General features: G+C 35.0%; 1 protein-coding gene across 3 annotated transcripts in view; it reads right to left on the bottom strand.

Moving 5' to 3' along the window:
- LOC132156697 (gamma-aminobutyric acid receptor subunit pi) overlaps positions 1-13,993 on the bottom strand; it is a 68,223-nt gene extending 54,230 nt beyond the window's left edge. For 2 of the 3 annotated variants that reach the window (XM_059565660.1, XM_059565662.1), the window contains exons 1-2: positions 13,784-13,993; positions 485-565 (exon numbers count right to left, since the gene is read on the bottom strand). In XM_059565660.1, coding sequence (XP_059421643.1) covers positions 485-528 — 44 coding nt within the window. In that variant the 5' untranslated portion in view covers positions 529-565; positions 13,784-13,993. The remainder of the gene's footprint in view (positions 1-484; positions 566-13,783) is intronic. The other variant, XM_059565661.1, reaches the window with a different exon arrangement.
- Between the last annotated feature and the right edge of the window lie 12,195 nt (positions 13,994-26,188).

Below are 26,188 nucleotides of genomic sequence, written 5' to 3'. Positions count from 1 at the left end.
CCATCTGGAATAAACTACAGCCTTCGTTTCTGTCTACCTTTGGAGTAATAAATCCACACCATAGATTGCACTAAGGTGCACGATTAATCAAAATAAAACCACAATCTCAATTTGGCTAACTGCAATTCTCAAATTGTAAACTCTGCAATATACGTTTATAGATTCTACAGTGAATATTACAATAGTAATATTTTCTGAGACTGAGATTAACTACAAACAATCAGAGCAAAAATGCATCTATATGTTATTTTCATTAGTTTCCAGACCCTTTACGAACATTTCACAATGAGGAATAGTTCACCCAAAGTACGCTATCAAAATATGCCTTTCGTTGTTGAAATGAAACACTAGAAGAAATGTGGGTGAATATTCAACAAATAACTATTCCTTTAATGAAATGTTTGAATAATGACACCATTTAAACGTTAAACGCACTATTCCAGCAGCACATTGACCCCAGTCAGATTCAGAAACATCCTCTTACCTGCTGATGAAGAGGAGGGCAAATAAAGAGCTGAAGAAGGTCATGGTGAGACGATGAGGGCTTCAGTCCGCTGGAGTCTGTCTGAGGAGAACAGAAGCAGGTCACTGAAACGTTTCGGCAGCAGAACGACTGTAAAAGAGTCTTGAACTACTAAAGCTTTGGCTCTTTGACAGTCTGTGTGCTTATAGCTGCTGGATTCATATCATACATTATATTCATAAATCACTTCATTATTTCATATTATAAGGTCCACTTATATTGTAAAGATTTACTGTGGCTGAAATGTACCACCCTTTCTGAGCAGTAGAATTAAATCGTGATGGTTATTTTTAGTCGTTTTGTCAACCAACCATATATAAAACTTAATTTCAACATTTACTCTCCTAATACGGCCATATGCAAAGCATGCTGGGAACTAACAATATTCTGACAAGTTTCAGTTAATCTAAAAATAATAATAATAATAATAATAATAATAATAATAAAATATTCAGGTCATCCCAACACAAATGGGTTAAATAAACTTCTAATTTTCATAGTTAAGTAAATGCAATAATATAAAATTAGGTAGTGACAGATTGATCAGAAATTGTTACTTTTAATTTAATAGCTACACTGTGGAAGCAGCAAAAAATATTATTTCAGCGTTATTTATTTCAGTGACTTAAAAATAAAAAAGATTACGATTGGGATTCATAATATTAAAGACAAAGACAATTACACACTTTAAAAAGGTGATTTAAAAAATAAATATAATTAAACTATACTAAACTACTAAAACAAACAGAAATGTAAATAGATACATACAAACTTTTTAACAGTAGGTTTTCTTGAAAGGTAAATATAATTTAACTAATGTAAAATAAATTAATTCATGTTAAATAAATCAATTATTATATAAAAAAATGAACAAACAAATACATAAATAAAATGTTCTCAGTGGACTTCAAGAATTCAACTGAAAAAAGTTAAAATGTTAAATAATTATAATAATAATAAATGAAAATTCAACTTAAAAACAAATAAAAATAATAATAAAAAACTCAAAAACACACATTTAATAATAAATTAGGTAAAAAATATATAATAATAATTTAATGAAATGATATATGAATGTGCTCAACTATGATGTCGAAAAACTTAACACTAAGGGAAGGATGAAAGCTCTGCTGAAAATGACAAAATGTGCAGGATAAGGATTCATAACAGAAAACAAAAGTACAGCATCACTGTGAAACAGAAGTCGAAACAATGGTTTTATCTCAATAACTGTCTCTTGTGTTCATAATCACTGGAAGCCAAAATCCCAATTGAAACAACACAGTGACAGTAACAGTGTATGAGACACAATAATTTATCAGATCATCAACTTCAATGTGAGTTCAGACGCATGACTGAACAGCTTTAATAAGCTAATTTCCTACATATGGAGCAATTGGCTAAAAACCAGTGAAACCGATTCAGAAACTTCTTGTGTGCAGTTTCCAAACTTCCTCTCCCAGCGGGCATCACAGATGGCCCGTCTTCTTCAGAAATACTCAGAGTTTGAGGGAACTACTCGCTCTTGAGAGAGACGTTTAGCTTATTTCTGCTGCAGGCCAGAGAGCTCTGCTAACCTTGTAAACAGCAGCCTAACAATCCAGCTGCTGATACAAACACAAGTTATTCCCAATCAAGCCCAAGTCTTTCCATCCTAATGGCTCTCCCAGAAACACTAATCTTTTAGTATTTCCAGCTTTGCAAAAACGCTACCTTGCACTAGATTGGTTTTCTCTTTTTTTCGAATACACCTCGCTGGGAGGATGAAAGCACAAGAAATGTCTTGAGAGACATCAAACTTCCAGATGGTTCATCCAGAAGGGTTCGGCTCTAGCTGTGTGTCAACTAGGGAAGCAAAACGCTGCTACGACTTACTGAGTGAGCAGCAGCAATCTGCAAAATAAAGATATGCTATGATATGACTACAGAATACAGAACGTATATGGGTGGGGATCCTGTCAATATACATAATTAACACATTCAATGTCAAATCTGTAGAAACCAGCTGACTATTGTGTTTCTTACACACTCTCAAACACTCTCTCATATCAATACGTTTGTTCCAGAAGAAATAAAAACGCACTCAGGAATCATTTAAGCTTAACCTGATGAAGTGCATCATAATGGTGTATATGCAAAAATAATAATAATAATTATGAAGCAGAAATAGGTAATACTGTACATATCTTGGAATATTTTTATATATTTTCTAATGTTTAATGAATGTTATTCAGAAGCTTATACAATACAGGAAATGGAGTGTGAATCCAAAAATAAATATTTAATAGCCTGATACTGACAGTCATTCCCGAGTAATGGAGTCTGGTTACAGGCACAAAAAGAAGAAATGTAAAATTAAAATGTGATCTTCAAATGATGATGCACTGTAGAGCTGAAACAACGAATCGATTTAATCGATTAAAATCGATTATTAAAATAGTTGTCAACTAATTTAGTCATCGATTCGTTGCTAAATAACTTTTATTTGCCGTAAGCGGCTCATTTCGTGCATATTTCAAATCCGCGGTGACCAAAGTGTGGCAGTAATGAGCCACCGGAGGTTTTACTCAGCCAGTACAGCAGGAGAAGTAGCAAATAGCCAATAGCTGGCCTCCTTTTACGTCATGTGCTTCCCGAACGGCGTCTCTGCAGCATTCAGCGTGATGTGGGAGTACTTTACTTTGAGCCTTCAAAAAAGAAGATTAACCTGTAAACTCTGCACTACTGAACTGTTTAAGGGGACGTTCACATATCGCGTCTTTTGCGCGCTCAAGTTCCCCAAGTATTTCCAACACCGCACCGCATCGAGTTAAAAACATTTCAACTTTTCAGAATGCCACAAGCGCACCGCGGGTCATGTGACAAGAACTAACCAATCAGCTTCATCCTTTCCCGTAACAACGTTAAAAGCTCAGTCAAAATGAAAGGAACAGCTGATCATAGTTGTATATGGATTTCCATTTTGAAATAAATTTAGTAGCAGAGCTACTGCAAGCGATTTTTTGAGCTGCAAATCCATTTATCCTTTGCTGAAATTTCCGCGTCTTCAAGGAGAGAGCACGTCATGGTTGCTTAGCAAAGGCAGACGCCTCAGGGGCGCTTCTGTGCGAGCGCTTTGGAAAGAAGGAGAAAGCGGTGCGCCTAGCGTTTTCCACGCGTTTTTAGGCGCGATTTGTGAACGGCCCCTAAGACTTTCATTTGTGCAGATTCTCCAGTACAATGTTGTTTGCAAATGTTTAGTCGTAAAAGCTGATAACATTGCTTTTTAACAGTTAACATTTAAAGCTTTACAAACATGTTCTGTGATCAGTTTGTTGTTTACCAGTTCATAATTCAGTCGTGCAGCCTAATTATGACTGAATGAGAGAGGTAAATGTTAAAAAGATATTTGAAATGCACTTTTTTTCTAAGTATTCACTTCTCTTTTTCACACAGCAGGTTTTTTGTATGTGTCTATTTTTTTTTCTGGACAACCTTCTGATGGATTTTACTTTAAATTGTGGTTTCATGCCATTGGCACTTTATTCGAAGGATTGTTTACAATTTCACAGCAAAAGCTATAAAGCTGTTTCCAAGTAAATAATAAAATACAATGCACTGCAATTTTATTCTTATCCTTATTCTTCGTGAAAATATGTTCTGAAAGATTCCTTAATAAGCTTTGTTCGGGATGTTAAACTACTTTAGGAGCTCTAAGGACTGCCATGGTGAAAACATTATTTGAATATAATGTTTGAATATATCTCCTTGTGAAATTTGCTAGAGTATGGGTCAGTGTTCTGATTGCAGAAGAGTTCGACAAAGGATTACTAACACAATAAAACAACTCCAGGTATATTTTTGATGAGGATATGCATAATGGTTAAAATCTCTTAAAAATCTATGCTGAAGGATAAAGGCCATTTATTAATAAATTACTTGGGGAAAAATGGAAAAAAACTAAAATATAAGTACATAAACCGATTAATCGTAAAAGTAATCGACAGATTAATCGATTATCAAAATATTCGTTAGTTGCAGCCCTAATGCACTGAGCTGTTGCCATTTCCTGTTACATTGGGCCATTCATTGGAGCACTTCCTGCGAGGAACATCTGCTTCTACATCTTGATGAGTTATCAGTCCACACATGCTCTTTTCTAAATTCTCACTGTCTTCTAAGATACATTATTTTAGCATAATTCAAAAGTAGCTTTGATCTGATATGTGAATGTCAAACAGTGCTGTGCAGATTGTGAATGGATTCTATACAGTACGTGCTATACATGACGAGCACTATTTGTGTGGCATGTGGAGTTGCTGCCTACACAGAGCGCTTCAAATCAGTCACAGCTGTAATTTATTATGCAGACAGTGTTTGGGAACCGAGCTAGAGTCTCATTATCACACCCACAGACACACAGAGGCAGATCTGGTGCATAGACGCAGCAGATTCTGGCAGTGAAATTCACCATATGTCTCAGCGGTCATCTAGCCAGAAGCTCCACATATAGATAGAGCAGAAATCCTGCCATATCTGCGTCCTCGGACACAATCACCCACACTCATCGGATCTGTGCATCTGTCCGGCTCAACAGGACTTTGCAGCGGATTGCGGCCAGCGCCTGAGGAAATTGGATTGGTGCAAATGTGACTTTTGAGCTTGAGTAAATATGAAAAGGGCGAAAAAGTGTGGCGTCATGTGACACGCCTAGATCTAATGTCCTGTCTTCTTCTTTTCATCACTTTCTTGCCTTAAAGAGCAAGTGAATATGACTCACGCCATTACACTTCTACACTTAAACACACACAGCCCAGAAAACAGAGTGCATTTCTCCATGAGCTTTGAGCCGCACTTGTTTAGCTTCATGCAGATGGATGCAGAAACAGCAGAATACATGATCTTCTGGTTTTCAGGCCCAAAACAGATGCTCGGTCTTCACAATATTAACTTGAGTGACTAAGCCGTAACACGCAGAACAGAAGTAATGTATTCCAGTGCAATTAATGTGTGTGAGGTCAGAATAATTACAACTGTTTGTACCTTTATTATAAACAGTTGTATGGTTTCTGATAAAGTTCATATTAATAAGCAAAACACAGACCAGAATTTCAAAGGTTAAAGTTAACAAAAAACAAAAATCAAATAAACGAATGAATAAATAAATAGAATTTTTTTTTTACTTTAAATAAAGTAAATTTAAGTGAAATCAAATCAAATGTGTGTGTGCATTATTTTAATGCTCTTTATAATGAAACAAACATGTCAGGAGTGTGGAAGCATTTAAACTGTCTGAGAAAGATGCAAAAATCCTTACAAGTACCGACAGCAAGAGACTGTTTAGTGCTGCATCGCATGTCTCTCAATGAGAAGAGGAAGGGGTGATTGTAGCTAGTTTACTGTATGATGACAAAAATCGCAAAATGGCCTTAAACAATTACTAAATAAACTGAAGAGCGTTATGTTTTCCAATAAATGCACAAATTGCATGGATTCTGACATTGCAGCGGATCTGCTTGTTAAACAGGGGGTTCAAAGTCCAAAGTTCACATCTCATCAGTTGCTCAGTCATATATATATATACATTTTTACAAGGCATGTGACAATGCCATACGTGTGATGTATTCATAATGAGACTCATTTATAAATCTGCCATCAACAAAAAGAAGCACTGAGGACTTCCTGTGCATTTCCGCCACAATAAAGCATGAACTCTGCCATTCATAAATATTAGTATTGTAATTTCACTGTTGTTCTGTAAAGTAAAATAAGTAAGACAAAATAATAATGATAATCAACAGCTCTGTTAATATATTTATTATAACATACACACATAGTGTTCAAATTGGGATCTGTAATTTTTTTTAAATGTTTTAAAACAAGTCTCTTCAGCTCAACAAGGCTGCTTTTAATTTTACAGTAAAAAAAAATACATGTTTGATTCAAGAAGGGAGTCTGATCGCCAAAAAAATATATATATATTATTTTACTAACTTATTAATTTTAAGTTAAATTGTGCTTTGTTGGTATAATGACTGCTAGAATGTCTAAATGTTAAATATTTTTTAATTACTGTTTTGTGATTTATTTATATTTTTTATTTTATTTTATTTATTTTAACAAGATAAAACAGTAAAAAGTGCATTTTGGCTATTTAATTTATGCATTGTAGAAGAAAAAAAAATGTCAAAATACATGGGGAAATAACTTGAAAAACCATGTTCGCCTTAGGCCCAGTGTTTAACATTTGTACATTTTGGTGCATCCCTACCGGTGACTATATGCCACTGCAACAGATGCATTTTGCAGGATTAAGGTTAACGATTATTCGATAATTGATAGTTAATTTAAACTATGAACGATTATGGAAATAATCGAAAACTGATAACCTTAAATGTCTAAATAACACTTAAACCTCATTCATAGTAAGTCTTGAGTCTAGTCTAACACCTCACTTTGGCTGCAGGCTTCTGCACATCAAGAGAAAATGAATATATTCGTAAGGTCAACTCTCACCAGGGCAGTCACTCTCTGGCTTCGGTCACTCTGCATTTTCTAAAAATGAGACTAAAATCTGACTAATTTAAGTTTATTTCCACTAGAGAACAGCTCTAATTATGACTCTAGGGTCTCAAACATATTGCAAACCAGGAATGAAAACCACTTTTATCCATGGAAATGATTCCCCAAATATTCATGAACACACAAGATACTCCTGCAAACCTGAACATGCAGTGATTGATACAGTGATACACAAAGCACAACTCGCTGACTGTAAACATAAATTACAACTGTTTAAACCATCTGTGATAGATCTGACCTAACAGTGTTTACATTCACCCTAAAGACCTACACCAGATCTACAGATACAGCCTGAACTCTCATCTATCACAACCCACACATTCACCACCGTACATACATGAAAATGCACCTGGACACAGAGATGAGCCAGGATCAAATATGATAGCACTGACTCCAATTCCCTCCAATAATGCACCTGTGGCAGGGAGCACATCGATTTAAATCATTCAGGAGCAAATGAGCCACCTGCTGCTTCATCTATAACATGCCCATCTGCTGACATCTGGAAATCGTGGCGAGACACAGATTACCACAGAATAACTCTTTACAGTATAAATGTCACCGAATTTGGATGAATAAATCAAAAGTAGGGCCCATCAAAATTACATTTGTCATTTTGCAGATGCTTTAATCCAAAGCAATTTCCCATTGGGGAATACTTCTTAAAGAGGCAAACTGTGCTCGTAATACCAAGTTTCAGGCATTTTTTTCAAATAATTACAATCAAGAAAGGGAAGGAATAAATAATAATCAGCTGTCGCTTGAAAATTGTAAGGGATTCAGAAAAAAAAACTGATTTCAAAGGCCCCTCTTATTGTTCAATTTTTAATAAATTACAAATTGGAATCCAGAAAAATCTACTGAAAAACTAAAAAAACAGAATCGGAAAAAAAAAATTTCATTTGGAAATTTAAATAAAAGTTTCCAAAGGCCACCCTTAGTTTTAATGTTTTAATAAATATTAGATTTTTAAAAGTGTAATTAATTTAATTGTTTAGGATTAGGAATATGTTTTGATGATTAAAAACAAATTAAGCCATTAAAAATCTAATTCGGAAAAATAAAAAATACAGAATTTGGGAAAAATTAAACAGATTTCAAAGGCCACTCTTGTAAGTTTTCATAAATTATCAAATGTAATAGTGTAATGAATTTAATCGATTAGAAAATTTTTAATGGAAAACAGAATTTGGGAGGGAAAAAATAAAAATGATTTCATAAAGAAAACTCTTACATTTAGACATCATTGCCTTCTTAGGATTTATAACAAAACAATCATCAAAAATCTGAGCCAATCTGTATTATTCCTCAGTTGTCATCTTCACAGAACTACGGTAACTCTGACCTGATGGACTGAACACCTCATTCCAGAAACGTAACCTCTTCCAACAGTGAAAAATCCCTGAGGATCTTTCATTCAAGTAAGAGCTTATACACAGGGGAGGACGTATGAGGAGAAATAATGGATCAGCTGCCACACTTTCTGCTAGATTTGTCACTCAAGTTTGCAAAAAGCCAAAAGGTCAAGACAGAAGAGCTCAAAAAATTAAATCAAGATGAGTCCCACACATCTAAAAATGGAGAAAGAGCCAGAGAGATTCATCCTCTGCTCGGTGAGATATGGAGAGATGGTCACGTAGAGCAACATGACAACCCTCCCACCAAACCGTGATGGATGGCCAATCAAGCCTGTAAGACTGATGGAGTTAGTGCTTTACAGAAGCTATCACTGATGATAGCCGTGTCCCTGGGGTGGCTTCATTGTTATCTTGGTTCTGACCTTCAGTAGGACAGAAGACGAACAACTGTTACTCAGGGTTTAGTTATGTCTTTACTAGATTGCTGGTTTGCCCTATGACACTCCAGCAGGTAAAAACACTGTAATTAGATTGCCAAGCCAAGCATCGCTCTATTTAATGGTAATATTTAAGGGTCACAGTATAATAAACTGCTTCAGAATGATTCCTGAAATCATGGGTTTTGTTGTGTAACGTGTGCTGGTGCTTTACTAAGAGATACGATGCACTATTTTAAATTGCTGGGCAATAAAACAATTGACAGGTGAAAATCATTAATCCCACCACTTACATGGCTTTGAGGTGGAGTCAGAAATGATGTACGTTTTACATATACTGAATTAGTGCTAGGCAATAAAATGATAATGTAATTACACGGCAGCGCAGCGGTTGCGAGCTCAATGGAGCAGGTGCATTACTCGCTGATTTGGTCATGTCTTGGTCATGCAGGCAATAAACATTACTGTGAGATCCAGTGTGAAGCGCTTAAATTCAGCAAAGTACACAAATGACTGTGACTTAAAATAGTTTAAAGGCAGATGAAACAGCGTTGACAAAAATTGTGTGCATCGATAAAGTCAGAAGACTTTTCAATCAACAAACTACTATTTTTTACCAAATAATTTTCTGTAGTAGCACTATCTGCACCATGGTATTATGACAGAAATGTGGAAAATATATATTGAATTTTATAAGTATTAATGTATACATTTATTAATGGAGTAATCAAATATAATCACAGTATTTTTGTGATTAAGCTATATTGTATTTATACTAAATATTTATACTAGTGTTTTTCATACACATACAGTACCTACTGGAGAAACCATATCGTTACAGGAAACATGACTGGAAATATGAAGAAATATTAAGTGTTTGTCATGTACTGACCATAAAGAGTCTTTTAAACCAGTGGTTCTCAAACTGGGGGTCTTCAAGGGGTCGCGAGTTGGTTTGAAAAAAATCTGTATTTTCTGATTACAAAAAAATATTTTTCAATACTAAAAAATTAAGATTACAAATAAATATTTTTTTATTTCTAAAGACAGAAGTGATTAGAAGGCTTTAAAAAATGTTTTAAATAATATTTCGTGACTCTAAGATATGACGTCACCGTGCGGCGACTGATTGCTTGTTATCAATACTGCACGCAACTGCACGCGGAAACTGCAACTGCAAGAATGGATAAATTTGTAATTCGCAAGGTTAAAAATGTTGAGGAAATTGTGGACAGTCTGTCTGAATCATCTGAACCGTGTACCTCTACAAAACACAAGAACAAGACCCCTTCTGACCAATGTAGGAAACGTCGGAAATATCAAGAGGAATTCATAAAGTACGGATTCACTTGCTCTACTGTCAACGATGTGGACCATCCTCAGTGTGTAATCTGTTCAGAAGTGCTTGCCCATGAAAGTATGAAGCCTGGAAAAATGCAGAGACATTTGGAGACAAGACACACTGCTTGTGTTGAAAAACCTATAGACTTTTTTCGCAGAAAAGAGAAGGAATTGCAGATTCAAAAACGTACACTCGCACAACAAACCCAAATTACTGCTAATGCTCTGAAGGCATCTTATGAGGTGGCATACCTGATAGCACAGTCCAAAAAGCCACATACGATCGGGGAAACCTTGATAAAGCCCGCAGCTGTGGCTATGTGTCGGGCCATGCATGGTGAGAAAATTGCAAATGAGCTTATGACTGTCCCATTGTCGAATGACACGATAGCTCGCCGTATTCATGACATTTCAAAAGACATTAAGAGTCAATTGATTAATAGGTTAAATGGAAAGAAATATGCGTTACAGGTCGACGAATCTACCGATGTGTCTAATTCTTCTCAGTTGCTGGCATTCATCAGATACACATTTGATGGCAAACTGCACGAGGAAATGCTCTTCTGCTCAGTGCTGGAGGGGACTTGTACCGGCAGTGACATTTTCAACAAGCTGGACACCAGACTAAAAGAGATGCGACTTTCATGGGATTACTGTGTTGGCGTATGTACTGATGGTGCAGGTGCAATGGTAGGTAAAAACAAGGGACTCAAGGCAAAGGTTTTAGAAGTGGCTCCTCATGTTAAGTTCACGCACTGCATAATTCACCGTGAATCTCTTGCTAGCAAAGCACTTGATAGTGAGCTTAACAGTGTTCTCAAAGGTGCAATCAAAATTGTAAATCACATAAAATCACGTCCAGTAACCAGTAGACTGCTAGCCACCCTTTGCAACGAGATGGGCTCGCAGCACGAAGCGCTGCTGTTTCATACCGAAGTCCGGTGGTTATCTCGCGGGAAGGCACTCGGCCGGCTTTACGAACTGCGTGAGGAAGTGCACTCGTTGTTGAAAGAATCTAAATCTGAATTCGCGCACCACCTGACAGATCCAGATTGGTTATCAAAACTTGCTTATTTGGCCTGTATATTCGAAAGGCTTAACATGCTTAATCTTTCATTACAAGGTCCAAACACAAACATCTTGACACTGAATGAAAAAATTGATGCATTTGTGAAAAAGCTGGAAAGATGGGCTGAGCGAGTTGAACAAGGTAACGTTGAGATGTTTCCTGAGCTGGATGAACATCTGGAGGAGAATGGACTGAGTCTCGGCAACCTGAAAACACACATCACTGGTCACCTCCACGGCCTTTTGGAACAATTCCATAAGTATTTTCCAAAAGAGACGCAACCAGAACTGTATGACTGGATACGGCAACCATTCACTGAAACTAGGACTAATCTCCCCACAAAACTGGAAGATGCTTTGCTGGAGCTGTCCAGTGATCGGACATTAAAAACTTTATTTTCCAGTTCCACACTGCCTGAATTTTGGATCGCAGTAGCAGAAGAATACAGAGAGTTATCCGGTGTGGCAATGGATGTACTGCTTCCCTTTGGCTCTACTTATTTGTGCGAGCAGACTTTTTCCGCTGTTACATACATGAAAAATAAATACAGATCACGTCTTGATGTTGAGGATGATCTGCGAGTAGCCGTATCCAACATCAGGCCACAGATTACGCTTTTGTGCACCGAAAAACAAGTGCACCCATCCCACTGAAAGGTAAGCCAAATTTATATACAGTAAATATTATTGAAGTTTGTTTCCGCCACGTTAGAAAATATTTGAAAAGATAATTGCATTTTTTTTTTTCTAAAAATTGCGAGTTTACATCTAGCTATTCTGACTTGTTTTCTCATAATTGTGAAATATAAACTTGCATTGCGAGTTATAAAGTTATAAATGATATAAAGTTGCAATTACCTTTTTTATTTTTTATTCTGTGGTGGAAACAAGCTTCCATAGGAAGTGGATGTGGATTTAAAACAACTTTTTTTGTTGTTTATTGTTTGTGTATTCTGTGGTAGTGGGTCGCGAGTTCTCGTCGATGTTAGTTTAGGGGTCGCTGGCTAAAAAGTTTGAGAACCTCTGGTTTAAACCACAATTAACCGTCTGGTTTGGGAGCAAAAATCTGCCTTTAAGCTCAAAACTTTGACCTTCAAAACAGCTCAAAACAAATATTTTGATGTGAGAGACAACAGGAGATGCACATTTTCACTGGAGGAAGTGTTATTATGGATTATAGACTCTATGTGTTTGAGTTAAAAACATCTTAATGCTGGATTTGTTTCATCTTTTGTCTTCTCCAGATGTTAACTGATGGACTGGAGTGCTGTGGATTATTGTGATGTTTTTATCAGCTGTTTGGACTCTCATTCTGACGGCACCCATTCACTGCAGAGCATCCATCGATGAGACACTGATGCAATGCTACATTTCTCCAAAAGTCTACATTTTCATTTTTTTTTTCAAAACTATTCCTTTAATAGTTGCACTGAAGTATGAGCAAAACACCACTTAATATAAATGTATATACATACACTACTGTCCTGATTCAATCTCTCTCTATATATTAAACATCTCTATATTATGTTTTCCACTCTACTTTTTCCAGAAGTAGTAAATCCAGGTCCAATATGAGAATTCAGCAGTTTTCTGATCTACCTCTCCATCCTCACACAGTCAATCTCTCGGGATGCGTCACTCTCAAAATCCCAGTTCTGGAATGTTGAAGATAAATTGAGACGATGTTCCCCATAACTCAAAATAAACATCATTTATGTTAATCCTGTTTATTTCCACTCCTACATTTGCTCTGCATTTCATGCTTGACTCAAGAGCCACTGAGGGACCGACTGCTTCACATACACAACTATAACAAAATAAATACTAATACAAACCATGTGATCTGCTAAATTATAAGGTGATGTGAACTGGTACTTGCCAAAAAAATAATAATAATGATCTCTCCCAAAAGCAATGGAAATGTACTAATACCTCATTTTTATGCAGAACGCATTAACTGTCGACATGCAAGATTAGCACTTTACAGTCCAATTACAATAACAAGAAATCCACTAAAAGATAATAATAGAAGAAAACCAATCACATTATCCAAACCTAATGAAACACTCAACTGCACAATGTGCCAATTTAGGTGAATTTGGCCTTGACTATAACATGAACACATGCCCAAATGAATGAGTTTCCTTCTGCATATACATTACATAACAATATACAACATCTGGACACATTTTCACATTTATTCAGTCTGAAATGGAAAACGAATAAAACTGCGATTTGCATAACGTTAAACTGCTCAAAATGAATAACACATTCTTATTTACGATGGATAAGATTACAAGACATCAAAACATTTAGGGATTTGACAATAACAAAGCTTAATTCGAATCATTTTAAATGTAATTTAACTTAGGAATATTTAATTTTCTGATTCTAGTTAAAAACGTATTATTTAATGACGTTAAAAGTAACTGCGTAACACACAAATGAAAGAAATCCGTCAGAAATCCAGTCAGAATCTCCAGCGCTTCTCTTACCTGTGGCGCCGTGTATAAACGGACATTTCTCGGAACTATCAGGATGAGCTGACCAACCGAGTCCACGGAGACATTGGTCTTCACTTAACATCCAATAAAAGTAGATAAAAGCAGTATTTACTCCGGTTTCTGGACGCGCGTTTGGAGCCGGCGTCCGTGCAGCAAGCAGCGCGAGAGCAACTGAATCCGCCGCGCGCGCTCGAAGCGGGAGAGATTTGCGCGCCAATCACGCGCCTCCCGCTCTTTTCTCGCCGCTTCACGAGAAATCCTTTCAGTCGGTGTTTGTGATTGACAGCAGCTCAGCAGTGTTTACTATCAAGGGTGACTACTACTAGTACACAAGAGCGGCTGCTGTCTTTGATTATCAGGTAACCAAGTTAACCAGCTTTCAGTTAAAGCCTGTAACAATAGTGACAGAAATAATCATAGTAGATATCTATATTGTTATTGAAAGAAATGACATTTTTATTTCAAACTGTTGGGATTTGGAGCAACTCCTGCTGCTTTGTTCAAAAACTCGATATAATTGTATACAGGTAGTGAAACTAGTTGTCAGTTAATGTTAATGGAACGTTCTCAGATCGTTCTGGCAAGGTTTTCTCAAAATTACTAACATTTTTCCAGAAAAGTTCATAGAATGTTTGATCAATGTAATCTGGTGATTATTAATATTCTCAGAACAATGACACAAAAAAACACTATCTATACATTGGCTATGGTATGTTTTATTTCTGAAAGTTTTTAGTGGGATGTTCCTCTAACGTTTTATTTATTTATATTATTTTATGTTATATAATGTTCAGAGAAGCAGCATTCCTTAATGTTTACATAACAAAAAACTGTTTTTAAAACATTTTTATGAACATTTTGAACATTCGTAGAACATTCATACATGTTTTCATAACTTGAACTTTGGCAAACATTCCTAGAATACATTTTTTGTCAGCCAAACTCACTCTCAAAATGTGTTTTCTTCTCAAACATTAAGGTAGTCACTTTTAGTTATAGAATATGTTTGTTTGTTTGTTTGTTTTAACTAAACTGTGTGTGAATATGTATTTCTTTAGCTCAACATTAGATCATAAAACTAGCAACACCAAGGTCATGGGTTCGATCCCCAGGGAATGCGTGAATTGATAAAATGTTTATCTTGAATTCAATGTAAGTCGCTTTTGATAAAAGTTTCTACCAAATGCACTGAAAATTATATCTGCTGCTGTCTAAACATGATAATGCAGGTTCTTCAGATTTAGTTTTCTTAAAATGTGTCCTTCATGCAATTTAGAAGAAAAATTCGATACTCTACATATATAATGTATACATCATAAATGAAAGCGAGGCTGTGAGAGATATGCGTACAGTGCGTTCAGTGAGTTGTAATGTTTTCTCTCTCTTGCTCTCTCTAGTCCACACACACACTTTCATTAATCAAACTGTAACCTTAATTAATGAAATGAGACTCATGCAGAAATGTAATCTCACTTTGCACTTCCTTTGTGGTTTCTGATTACTACTATTGTCCTTGAGTCTTCAGACATGTTTAATTTAAGCGGTATGTTTTGACATTATGCGTAGATAAATTATGGTTTATTGTCACGGTTGCTCTCTAATGAAGTGTTTGCAATCAGTGTTGTTTTGTTATTACTCTGAGGTTAATCAAGTGGCATTAATTCTGTCGGAATGTTTTTAACGCTTAACAGAAGCCCTGGAAGTTATTATTTAAATATTAACATGGATGAGCAAGAAATTAGCATCTTTTCAATGCATTAGTTACAGTTTCTTCTTACACATGTTCCACGAATAATCCTTTCCTAAATTGATGTTATGCAAAAAACACACATTTATGTGTGCTATTTATGCTACTATTACATTTTTACTGCAAAATAGAATAATATGCATGACTCTTTTTAATTAGGCTAGTAAATTGGATCCATAAATGCAGGTTTCAAACAATATTAATTTGGGAATTAAAAAAAAAAGTCAAATCTGGTGGTCTCTGTGCTGTATTCAATGCATCTTCAGCCTTAGTTTGCACACAGCGTGAATATGAAGATTCCTTTGTCACTGATAAATACATCACATCTGATCCGGTCCCACGCACTAATCTGGACTGTATCCCCCTCACTCTCTCGACAGACTAGTCCCCTTTATCCCCAGCCACAAGGCATCGCTATGCATTAAACATCAAAGACATTCGAGATCTCTGCTCAGATGCTGCTAAGAGGAAATTTCGGGTGGAAAGGCAGAAAATGAAGCGTCTGCCCTCCATATGCCATCTGCCTCTGCTGTGACAAGAGTGTCATGAATTCAACATCACACCGTATCCACCACAACAACAGCAGCCACCGCAGACTGAAGAACTGATATTGTCTAAATCTAGCGGTGGTGAATTATGCAGCGCTTAAAGGAATCTGGGTTTATTGATGGAGGAGAAGCTGGTGAAAATCAAGAGCTGGTGGCTGGCTGGCCTTGCATAGATGTTAATAATTGGCAGCTTTCATGTGGAACTGAAAAAGTGAAAGCTGTCATTAAAACGATATAATATGGGTTTAAGTAGCGCTTGACTTAAAAGGATTTTAGTTTGTGCATCATGGTTGATTTTGTTGCATCAGGAGTGCTGTGGATTATTGTGATGTTTTTATCAGCTGTTTGGACTCTCATTCTGACGGCACCCATTCACTGAAAAGCATCCATTGATGAGACACTAATGCAATGCTACATTTCCACAAACCTGATGAAGAAATAAACACATCTAAATCCTGGATGGAACCCACTTTCAGTGAATTTCCATTTTTGGCTGAACTATTCCTTTAATGTGTATCATCTGTCTATAAAGACATCACTAGAGCTATAAATATGACTTTCTTAAGTGTCAAAAAAAGGATGCAGTTTGATGTCAAATAGTCATGATATTGACCAGCAGGGGCTAACTGGATCATACTAACCATCCAGACCTTGACAGAACAAGATTTGAAAACAAAAGGATGCCAACACAGTGGAAAAGATTGTATAATTGTGAAAGCATGATATAATCTTCAAATGGGGAAATCGTCAATGTGATACAAGACTCACAATTCACCAATAACAGCAGCAGTTTTTTCAAGTACGTTTGAGAAAACCTCAGCGAGACCCAAACAGAGAGCATCAGGACTGATGGAGAAGCTGCACCACATGCATAATGCAAACACTGAGAGTGTAGCCACATAATTGGCTCCACATTGTCAATCGCCTGTGTTTTTTCGATTCAATCTCCTCCATCTCTCTGGCTCTGTTCTCTCTGGCTTCTTTTATTGATGATCAATCTTCTATATCTGCTTCTCCTCTTCCCATCATCCTCTCCGAATCACTCGCACCTCTTAGGTTCTTCCTCTCTGTTTCTGTCTCTCTCTGGTATAAATTGCATCCTCCTGTATCCCTGTTTGTTTTCCAAGCTCTTGTTCTCTGTGACACCGTCTCAGTCCCCGAGGTTAAGAGGTTTGTCATTCTCTGTTGAAGAATTGGAGCTCATTGTGTCCTGCGGCCTCACATGCTGCAAAGATAACGATAGATTAACAAAGATACAAAAGAACAAACAGTTCTTTGTGTGAGATGATTCACGACACACCTCGGGAGAAAAGCTGAAATGTAGTTTAATAGACTCAATTACAGCATCAGTTTGTTAGCAACCGAGTGAGCAGAGAACTGATGTCATTCAGAAGAGTTACATAGATATAGAGTGCAAGACCTTTTCAGAGGCCTTTGTTCAAGAAGTTTTCACACAGAGGTTTTAAAAAGTTTTCTTTAAACCAAAATGAACCAAATCAACCAGCTACAAGGTGAATCACAACATTACAAACTTTGATTTGTAGCAAAAATGTTTATCTGTAAAAAATCAGTCGACAAGACTTATATAAGGAAAGACCACTTAATGGATTTAATTGAAAATGACAGTCAAATGACAAACTATTGATTTAAAGAAACTGTTTTATAGCTCCAACTTGTCCTCCAACCAATACGCTCGTATAGGTCGTTTGTCCAAATCCCTGAAATACGACCCATCAGAGCGTATACTACAATTGCGCCCCTATTGGCAAAAGGTCGTTTTCATATTAATGTTTTGTACTCTTTTATTTGCCCTCTGGTTTGTGTTTCGTGTAGCTCAGTTGGTAGATTATTGCGTTATACCTTCATATGTAATCATGCTATCATGGGTTCAATCCCAGGGAACGGATGTGCACGAAAATGTATATGCTCAATAAATCATAATTTAGCATGATTTCTGTGAGGGTTAGGTTTAGGGGTGGGGTTAGGTGTGGTCATTCGAATGAATAAGCCACCTAGTAAAATATGTAGGAAATAATGTGAGATCGGTGTAAAAAGCCCACGCATTTCATTTAAATAAATGTGCGTTTTGATTGGTAATGACGTTATACGTCATTTTATGACGACAGACGCAACGCGATACTGTCATTATTTTTACGCCCGCTAGAGGGCCCTTAACTTTAAAACGTAAATATAGGTCGTAATAAGGTGCTTGCACAAACGACCTATATGGTCGTTTTTTGTTGGAGGACAGGCTCGTTTTATATGCATAAAATCTGAATAGTTTGAGAGCATAAAATTCTAACTGTATTACATAATTTGCAGTGATTCATGTGAGTAGCAGAGCTAAAGAGTTATTTGACTGTTTGTTTGTTTTTTGGCACAATTAGCTTGTTTCCATTCTCTGATTGGTGGAGATTTCTCTGCAGAATTATGGTATCACTGTGAAACCTGTAGTAAGACATGATTATTAAAGAAGTTTAAATAGGCCTAAAATTGTTTCCATCAGTTAACAACCTTAGATCACCTTTAATGGTTTATGAGTTGTTGTTTAAACAAATCCCCTGTAATTAAAAATAACATTTCTTTATCGATGGTTCCATGAAGAACCTTTAACATTAATGGAACTGTTCTACTTGACTTAAGGTTCTTTATAGAGTAAAAAGATTCTTTAGATTATTAAATGTATTTCACAATAGTGTCTCTTAAGAACTGATCACTGAAAGGTTCTTTAGGAAAGCATTATAGAGCTGTTTCAAACCTGAAGTGAGCTGTTTTGTGGTCTGATGTCTACATAGGCAGCACCCTAATGAAATGAACCCTTCCTCATATGTGACTGGTTTGACACAATCTACACAGAGCCTCTCAGAGCATTGACTCGTTCAAGGTTGCTAAGTTAAACCTGCCTTTTTTATTTATGATTAATTTCTGTTCTTTTAAAATGATATCATTGAGTTTCTCACATTTGAGATGGAAAGCACTGGTCCCGAGTCAGGACATGAACTCGTGTCACTCGAGGCACAGATGCACCATATCTGTCTGACATTCATCTCTAAGTTAGGACTTTTCTCTTATACTCTTCTCTTTTAAAGCTTTGTGTTATTTTAGTATCGTTGAGATTCTATAATATTTTTTATTAATAGGGAAAGTCTTAGAATCTTTTGATGTGTTTTTGTTCTTTTTATCAGTTTTTGCACACACATTGGATCATTGTAAATCATATTTTAGGACATTTACTGAGCTTGTACTTGTACCTTGTTTTAGTGTGGTTTCAATGGCCAAACTCTGGTTGTTTTTATTAAATAATAATTTAATAATTATATTTAATAAGATTGTATGTAAAATAAAGATTTTTAGGCTTTTTTTTTCTAAAAGTAAACGGATAGAGAGACCGTAACTGGTGTTTCCTCTTTGACTTCTGTCGTCATGAGAAGAGACCTCTCTGAATCCTAAAATCTGGCATTTAAAAACACTTACTCATCATCCCTCTGGAAATGTTTCTGCCTCGTTGGCATAAAATCAGAGCACTGTGCATGTGAGAATGATTTTATGACAAATTCAATTCAATAGATATATTTGATTTGATTTCTATTCATTACTCATCACCTTATTTAAACATTTTTTTGTTAATTGTTACTGTTATATTGTATATGTCACTTTCTTGGCATTATGTGTTGACTTAAAACACCTACATTTTAAAGCCACTCAAAACACGCTTGCAACAATAAAAGTTGCTTTGAATCCTCACCCATAACTCATAACTACAGCATCGTCAGCCTTCTTTGACCACAATAACAGATCTGCGGAGTATTATTGACTAGATTTGAGTGTTAATAGGCCATTAGCAGAAGCCTTTCATCCACAGCATCGCACGTCTCGTTGATTGCACAGACTCTCTGAAGTAACCTGAGGTTAATTGTCTTTCTGCGCTTACAGAGCAGTGTTGATCAGTATCTTCATAGATCATTCCCAGCGAGATCACATCTGATCACCGGTGCATCTCTGATCATCACAGTCCTCCAGTCGAATGGGTTTAGACTGATATTTTGAAGAATGTTTTTAACCAAACAGTTGACGGTAACCATTCACATTCACAGTAGGGAAAAAATATATACGGAAGGCAATGGGGACCAGTTCGGTTATTCTTCAAAATGTTTTATGTTGTGTTCAGCAGAAGAAAGAACTATTCCTTGATGCTTTTTAAAGTGAATATTGGGGTGAAAAAACCTTATAAATGGGCAATTATATATAAATCATATCCACAAGGTTCATAGCTAGAGGAATCTAACTGAAGCATTAAATGTCTTAAATATGAAGCCAAACTTATTATTGATGCTACTACTAAGATTGCTAATAATATCATCAATAAAAACCCTAATTATACTCTATTTTAATAAAAGTTCATTTTGAAGGGATGTTGTGGAGAAAGAAATCCATAGAATAGAGAGAGTAAACTAGCTTTGGAGGAGTACAGGAGTCAGCAGCCATAAACGCCTCTGTTGTCTTCTTCAGAAGAGTTTCTCTTCTGTGTTTCTTCAGACCGCCTGACTGGCTCTTTATGGTTTATTCTGAGTCGTGTTCGTCTGATGCACATCTTATATAAGCAGTGACATTTCAAAGCTCTCTGACGACTCATTAGGGGCAAACCTGGAGCAGGACTCTTCTGTCGTCTGATGTGAGAGGACACGGGAGACACGCTTTCACAGACGATCTGCTTCTGATGCTCTGACGCTTTCACGACATTCCCAGCACTTTCACCTGGTTTATGATTACTGATGATGAAGATACTTAATCATTCGTTCAGATCCATTAGCTAATGAATCATTCAGACTGAATCACCATATGACAAAAAATAAATAAATAAATACAATTTTATATATATATATATATATATATATATATATATATATATATATAAACATGTATATTTGTTAAAATGCATTTCTATATATATTTATTTAACTATATATTCTACCAAAATATTTTTGAGTATTAAAATATACCTAAAATTATCGTGCCCCTGAAATAAGTTGTTAAATATAATTTGGACGAAACTGAATATATTTAAATTAAACCATTAAATATAATTAATTGAGTTTGTTTTTATAACAACACCAAAAAAATAAATAATAATAATAATAATAAATCTTACTCTTGTTTGTCTTGTTTTTTAGTACAAATATCTAAACATTGTTGTTTAATATTTAATGTTTATGCTATAAAAATATATTGAATGGGCTAAAAATAATGGGTTACAATTTTGAATTACATTTATTTATTTATTTACTTTCTTGTTTTAAGCATAAAATTGTTATACATGTTTCAGAATGAACATATTTTGCTTCTTAAGTAAATATATATTTATTATATTATATGTAGAGAGTTTTTTGTTTGAAAAACAACTAAATATATTTTTGTTTTTGTTTTTTTTGCAATGAGATCTTGAAAAAAAAAATTCAAAAGAGCAGTCTGCACACAAATGAATATAAAATGCTTTATTATACTGTAAATTAACAACAACCAATGAAATACTCTGCTGGAAAACATCATTTTAAAATTCCCTTATATTTTTAGGTTTTCTATGCAAGCATTTACACTATAACTCACACAATATATAAACTTATTACTGTATAATAAACTAAGCATGTTGAACCATAAAACTGGTAGCACCAATCATCTACTGAAAGTCATGTGAAGTTGGAAATAAAGAGGATTGCAGTTTACAAAAAAAAATGTTTCAGTCTACTTCAGAATTTCACTTTTAAGCCAATGTGTAGCTTGTCATTTCTTTAATCATGTTTGCACAATTTACTAGCCATTTTCTGCGTAAAAACTGTTTCAAAGTAAAACCTACAGCATTTTTTTATTTAGTGTACTACATCAGACGGTACAGTTTAATGTGTTCAAAACTACTTGTAATCAGTTCATCTTGAGATATTACACTCACCAAACAAGATTGAGCACCTTTCCCAAAAAACCTAGTCCTGTAAATGAATGGAGTCTGTGCTGTGTGCTGCGCTCTGCCCAAGAGCCTGCTGGGTAATATCAGACATATTTGGTTTGGGGGCTCACATAATCACATAATCACCAGATCTACATATACATGCTTCATGATGAGATGTTCTTTATACATGGATCTGTGACAAATATAGCTTTAATACATCACTTAAATGACCAGAAAGTAGCATGACAGTCTATAACATATGCCATGCAAATGCTACATGAATATGATAAATATTCAGTGCAATGGTTTGAAATTAGATCCTTTTCCTGTACTATAACAATGATTTAACTAAAATGTTTTATTGTAAGTGGTTGCAATCAATTTATTTTAGCTACATTTAAATAAACAAATTTAGTTGACTAACTTTCAACATTTGTTTTATTTAAATGTTGCTCAAATAAATTGTTTGCAAACACTTATTTCACTGCACTCAATATAAGGGTTTGTTATTCGTTTTTTTATCTTCTTTTTTTAGTATATTATATATATTTTTTATTTAAAATAAAATATAATTTAAAATGATGATCTGTGTAATACAAAAATTAAAACATGATTAAACTAAACTAAAATGAGCACAAAACATCTGCAATTCAAAAATAATAACATTAGCTGTAAATAATAAGATAATGATATATATATACATATATTATTACTATAAACTTTATATGAAGGATGAAAATTGTGTCTGAACAGTTAAAAGAAGGGAATTAATCTATAAATGTCAAATTTTTTAATACTGCAGTCATTAAATGTTTGCTTGGTTATCTCTGTACTGTTCAGTTCAGGCAACTTTCTGTGGTTTCAGATAAAAAAAGATAATGAAGGTTCGTTCCTAACAATGACAAAATCATTCATATGTAAGATCCTAAGATCCTTTGTAAGAGTGTGAATGATGAGAGTCTCCTGATCTCGTGTAATATCATGAAGACTGTGTGCTCTCTTATCTCTCTAGATGAGATTATTTCTGTGTGACACAAACAGGTTTCAGTGGGAATGCCGCACATCTTCTTAGTATGCAGCGAGGACCAGCGTTAACTCACGGCCAGATTCAATCAGCTCAAGTCTAGTGTTTCATTTAATTATCGTCCTGATTCCTTGAAGGATCTGACAGCTTTCCATTTCACAGCTGAAACAAAAAACTCTTTTTCAAAAAAGTTCTTAAGTTCTCTTCAGTTTCTTAAAGGGCTACAATATCTCAGATGTTTCTTTATGAACAAATATTTCTTAATAGAATGTGCATTCAAAGTTATCAGGTCTTTAATTACCAATGCATCAAAAAATTAAAATATTAAATAAAAAATTTAATAAACAAATACATCTATGAAATTCTATGAATACATGTTAGTTTAAAATATGTTAAAGCATTTAAAAGATTGAAATATGTTGGCCTTTATATATTTAAATTCATGAAAATACATTCACATATTACACATACTTTACACTGTAAAAAAGTTCAATGTTATATTAAAAAATATATTTATATTTATATTATTAAGTCTTTATAGATCTAGTTTTCCCAAATATAGGGATGCAAATCTATTTTCTTGCACCTGAAATACATTTTGAAATATATTTTGGTTCATGAAGATTGAAGCAAAATATATTTTCTACTTCAAAAATATATTTCAATGACATAAAGGTGTTTACAATATACTATAACTGTTTGCAATATATATTTAAAATATTTTTTTTGCTGTATGGTGATTTTCTCAAAACGTTAGTATAAATACGTTGCTATATATTTTAGTTCATCTAACAATTTAAAATGTTTAGAGAACATTTAAATGTAACATTACCATAATTCTGTAATTGAATATTCCCTTATTTATTATTATTATTATTATAAAAAAAACTGGAAGTTCACAGAGAATTTAGAAATAATGTTTTTATGACTTAATGAGAATGTTAGCAAAATGTTCTGGATGAAGTGTAAATAAAATCCAATTCTTCCAAGACTGAATGATATGAGCTGCTGTCCAAACTCATTTTAGACGTCTGTTTCTATTTCCCCTCAGGGTTTTTGGATGAAACATTCATAACACAGTTCACTGGACTCTTCAGTATATCTGAGATCTCTGTTAAGCTTGTTCTTCTGTGTATGAATATGGAGAGCGCAGACTTCTATCGGTCGTTCTCACACTCGCTGGATCCTCGGGGAACGACGCTGCTCTCACCTTTAACAAGTGAAGTTCACATCCCTCCCAGCCCTCGTCTCCCGTTGACCTTCTCCTTTGCTCTTACAGGGACACACAGCTTCACATTAGATTAGTCAGTGTTAGAGAGACACAAACACGCTCAGTCATGTGTGTTTTCTGTTGCTCAAACACTAGAGTGGATGCTCTGTAGTGAATGGGTGCCGTCAGAAAGAGAGCTGATAAAAACATCACAATAATTCACAGCACTCCAGTCCATCAGTTATCATCTGGAAAAGACAAAAGATGAAACACATCCAGCATTATGATGATTTTAACTAAAATACATAGAGTCCATAATCCATAATAACACTTCCTCCAGTGAAAAAGTGCATCTCCTGTTGACTCTCACATCAAAATCAATCCACATATCTGTCAAATGTCTAGACGGAGCCTTCCTCTTTACTTCTAACTTAAATGTGAAATAAACATATATGAACATCTCATGCAATCGCACAATTAGTGATTCACTGAATGAAATATGATTAAAAGTAAAAGTAAACAAAATTCTTTATTTTACTTTACCTGGTAGTGGTACATTTTAATATTTGCATTATTGTATTTAATATTTAATATTGTATTTAAATAAATCTTTTGATTATGAGCAATGATTATATTTCAACAAAAAATTGTAGCCTATAATTTAGAAGTTAATTTAAAAACGGAATTGTGTTCAATTTTCATGTTTGCATATAATTTTTGTTTGAGTGTTGATTATGTTTGTGTACCATTACACCCCGTAACATATATGTGTGTGTGTGTGTGTGTGTGTGTGTGTGTGTGTGTGTGTGTGTGTGTGTGTGTGTGTGTGTGACTGTCTGTGTGGGTTTTTGTGATTTACGAGGACATTTTATATGAATACACGCCACACTACGAGGACATTTTGGATTATGAGGACAGTGTCAGTGTCCTCATAATTCAGACAACGTAGAAGTGCTTCTACATGTGGGAGGAGCTCAAATTCAAATTTTCTCCAAAAGTCCTTATAGTTCACAATCATCGGACTTTGTGTTAAGAGTGTGTATCGGAACTGCGCTCCTGCAGGTGGGTCTTGGTACTGCACCTCCTCATTAATATTCACACTTGTGAATGGAATCGCGGGTTTTGATTGGCTGAAAGGTGAGAAGTCCTTGTAAATTCGGGTTTTGTCTAACCACTGTGTTTTAGCCATTCACACAAAGGACAATAACGATAAAGATATGTTTGTAAAATAGATCTAAATATAAAGGAATAACAAAGTCCACACCACAACTATAAAAATAAAAACACAGAGAAGCAATATCATTGGAATCATTTTCCTACCCTCCCCCACCTCCGACCGAGTCTCTTCCGGCTGAGATAATCAGCAAGTCACCCTGAAGACACTTAAGGTAAGATTGATGATAAAACTCAATAAACAATAAAACAGTATATTATATTAGTTAACGTTATAAAACAGACAAACAGCTTTGGTCACGTTTGTAAGCTTTTATCTAGCGTTTCCTCACAAAATATAAGGAGTATAAGGATATATAAGGAATTAACTATTGACTTTCTAACGTTAGTCTGACAAATAAACAAGCAATAACTAAACCGCTTGTATTATGTATGTTTTGGGTTTAAAAGTTAATGGCTAATGGTTAAATAACTCATGATGCCAGATTGAGATCATATTTATTTTGCTATCTGGGCAGTTCAGTGTTGTGATAATGGGGTTAATCTATGAAAGGCCTAATGGACAAATATTGTAGTGTTTGATGTAGTAAATTGGAGTTTACTGCAGTATGTTAGTATAATAGTGATTACTACACTTTGTTAATGCACTTCAGTATCCTGTAATATTAGTGAATTGATAAACCATAGTATTCTTTAATTTTTACTATGGTAAGTTTAAAAAAACCTATTGTATCTAGGATTATTACTCTAGTT

The sequence above is a fragment of the Carassius carassius genome, chromosome 14, assembly GCF_963082965.1.
Source record: "Carassius carassius chromosome 14, fCarCar2.1, whole genome shotgun sequence".
In the NCBI taxonomy this organism is placed as follows: Eukaryota; Metazoa; Chordata; class Actinopteri; order Cypriniformes; family Cyprinidae; genus Carassius; species Carassius carassius.
Note: the sequence above shows the minus strand (reverse complement) of the source record. Positions and strands in the feature narration are given on the sequence as shown.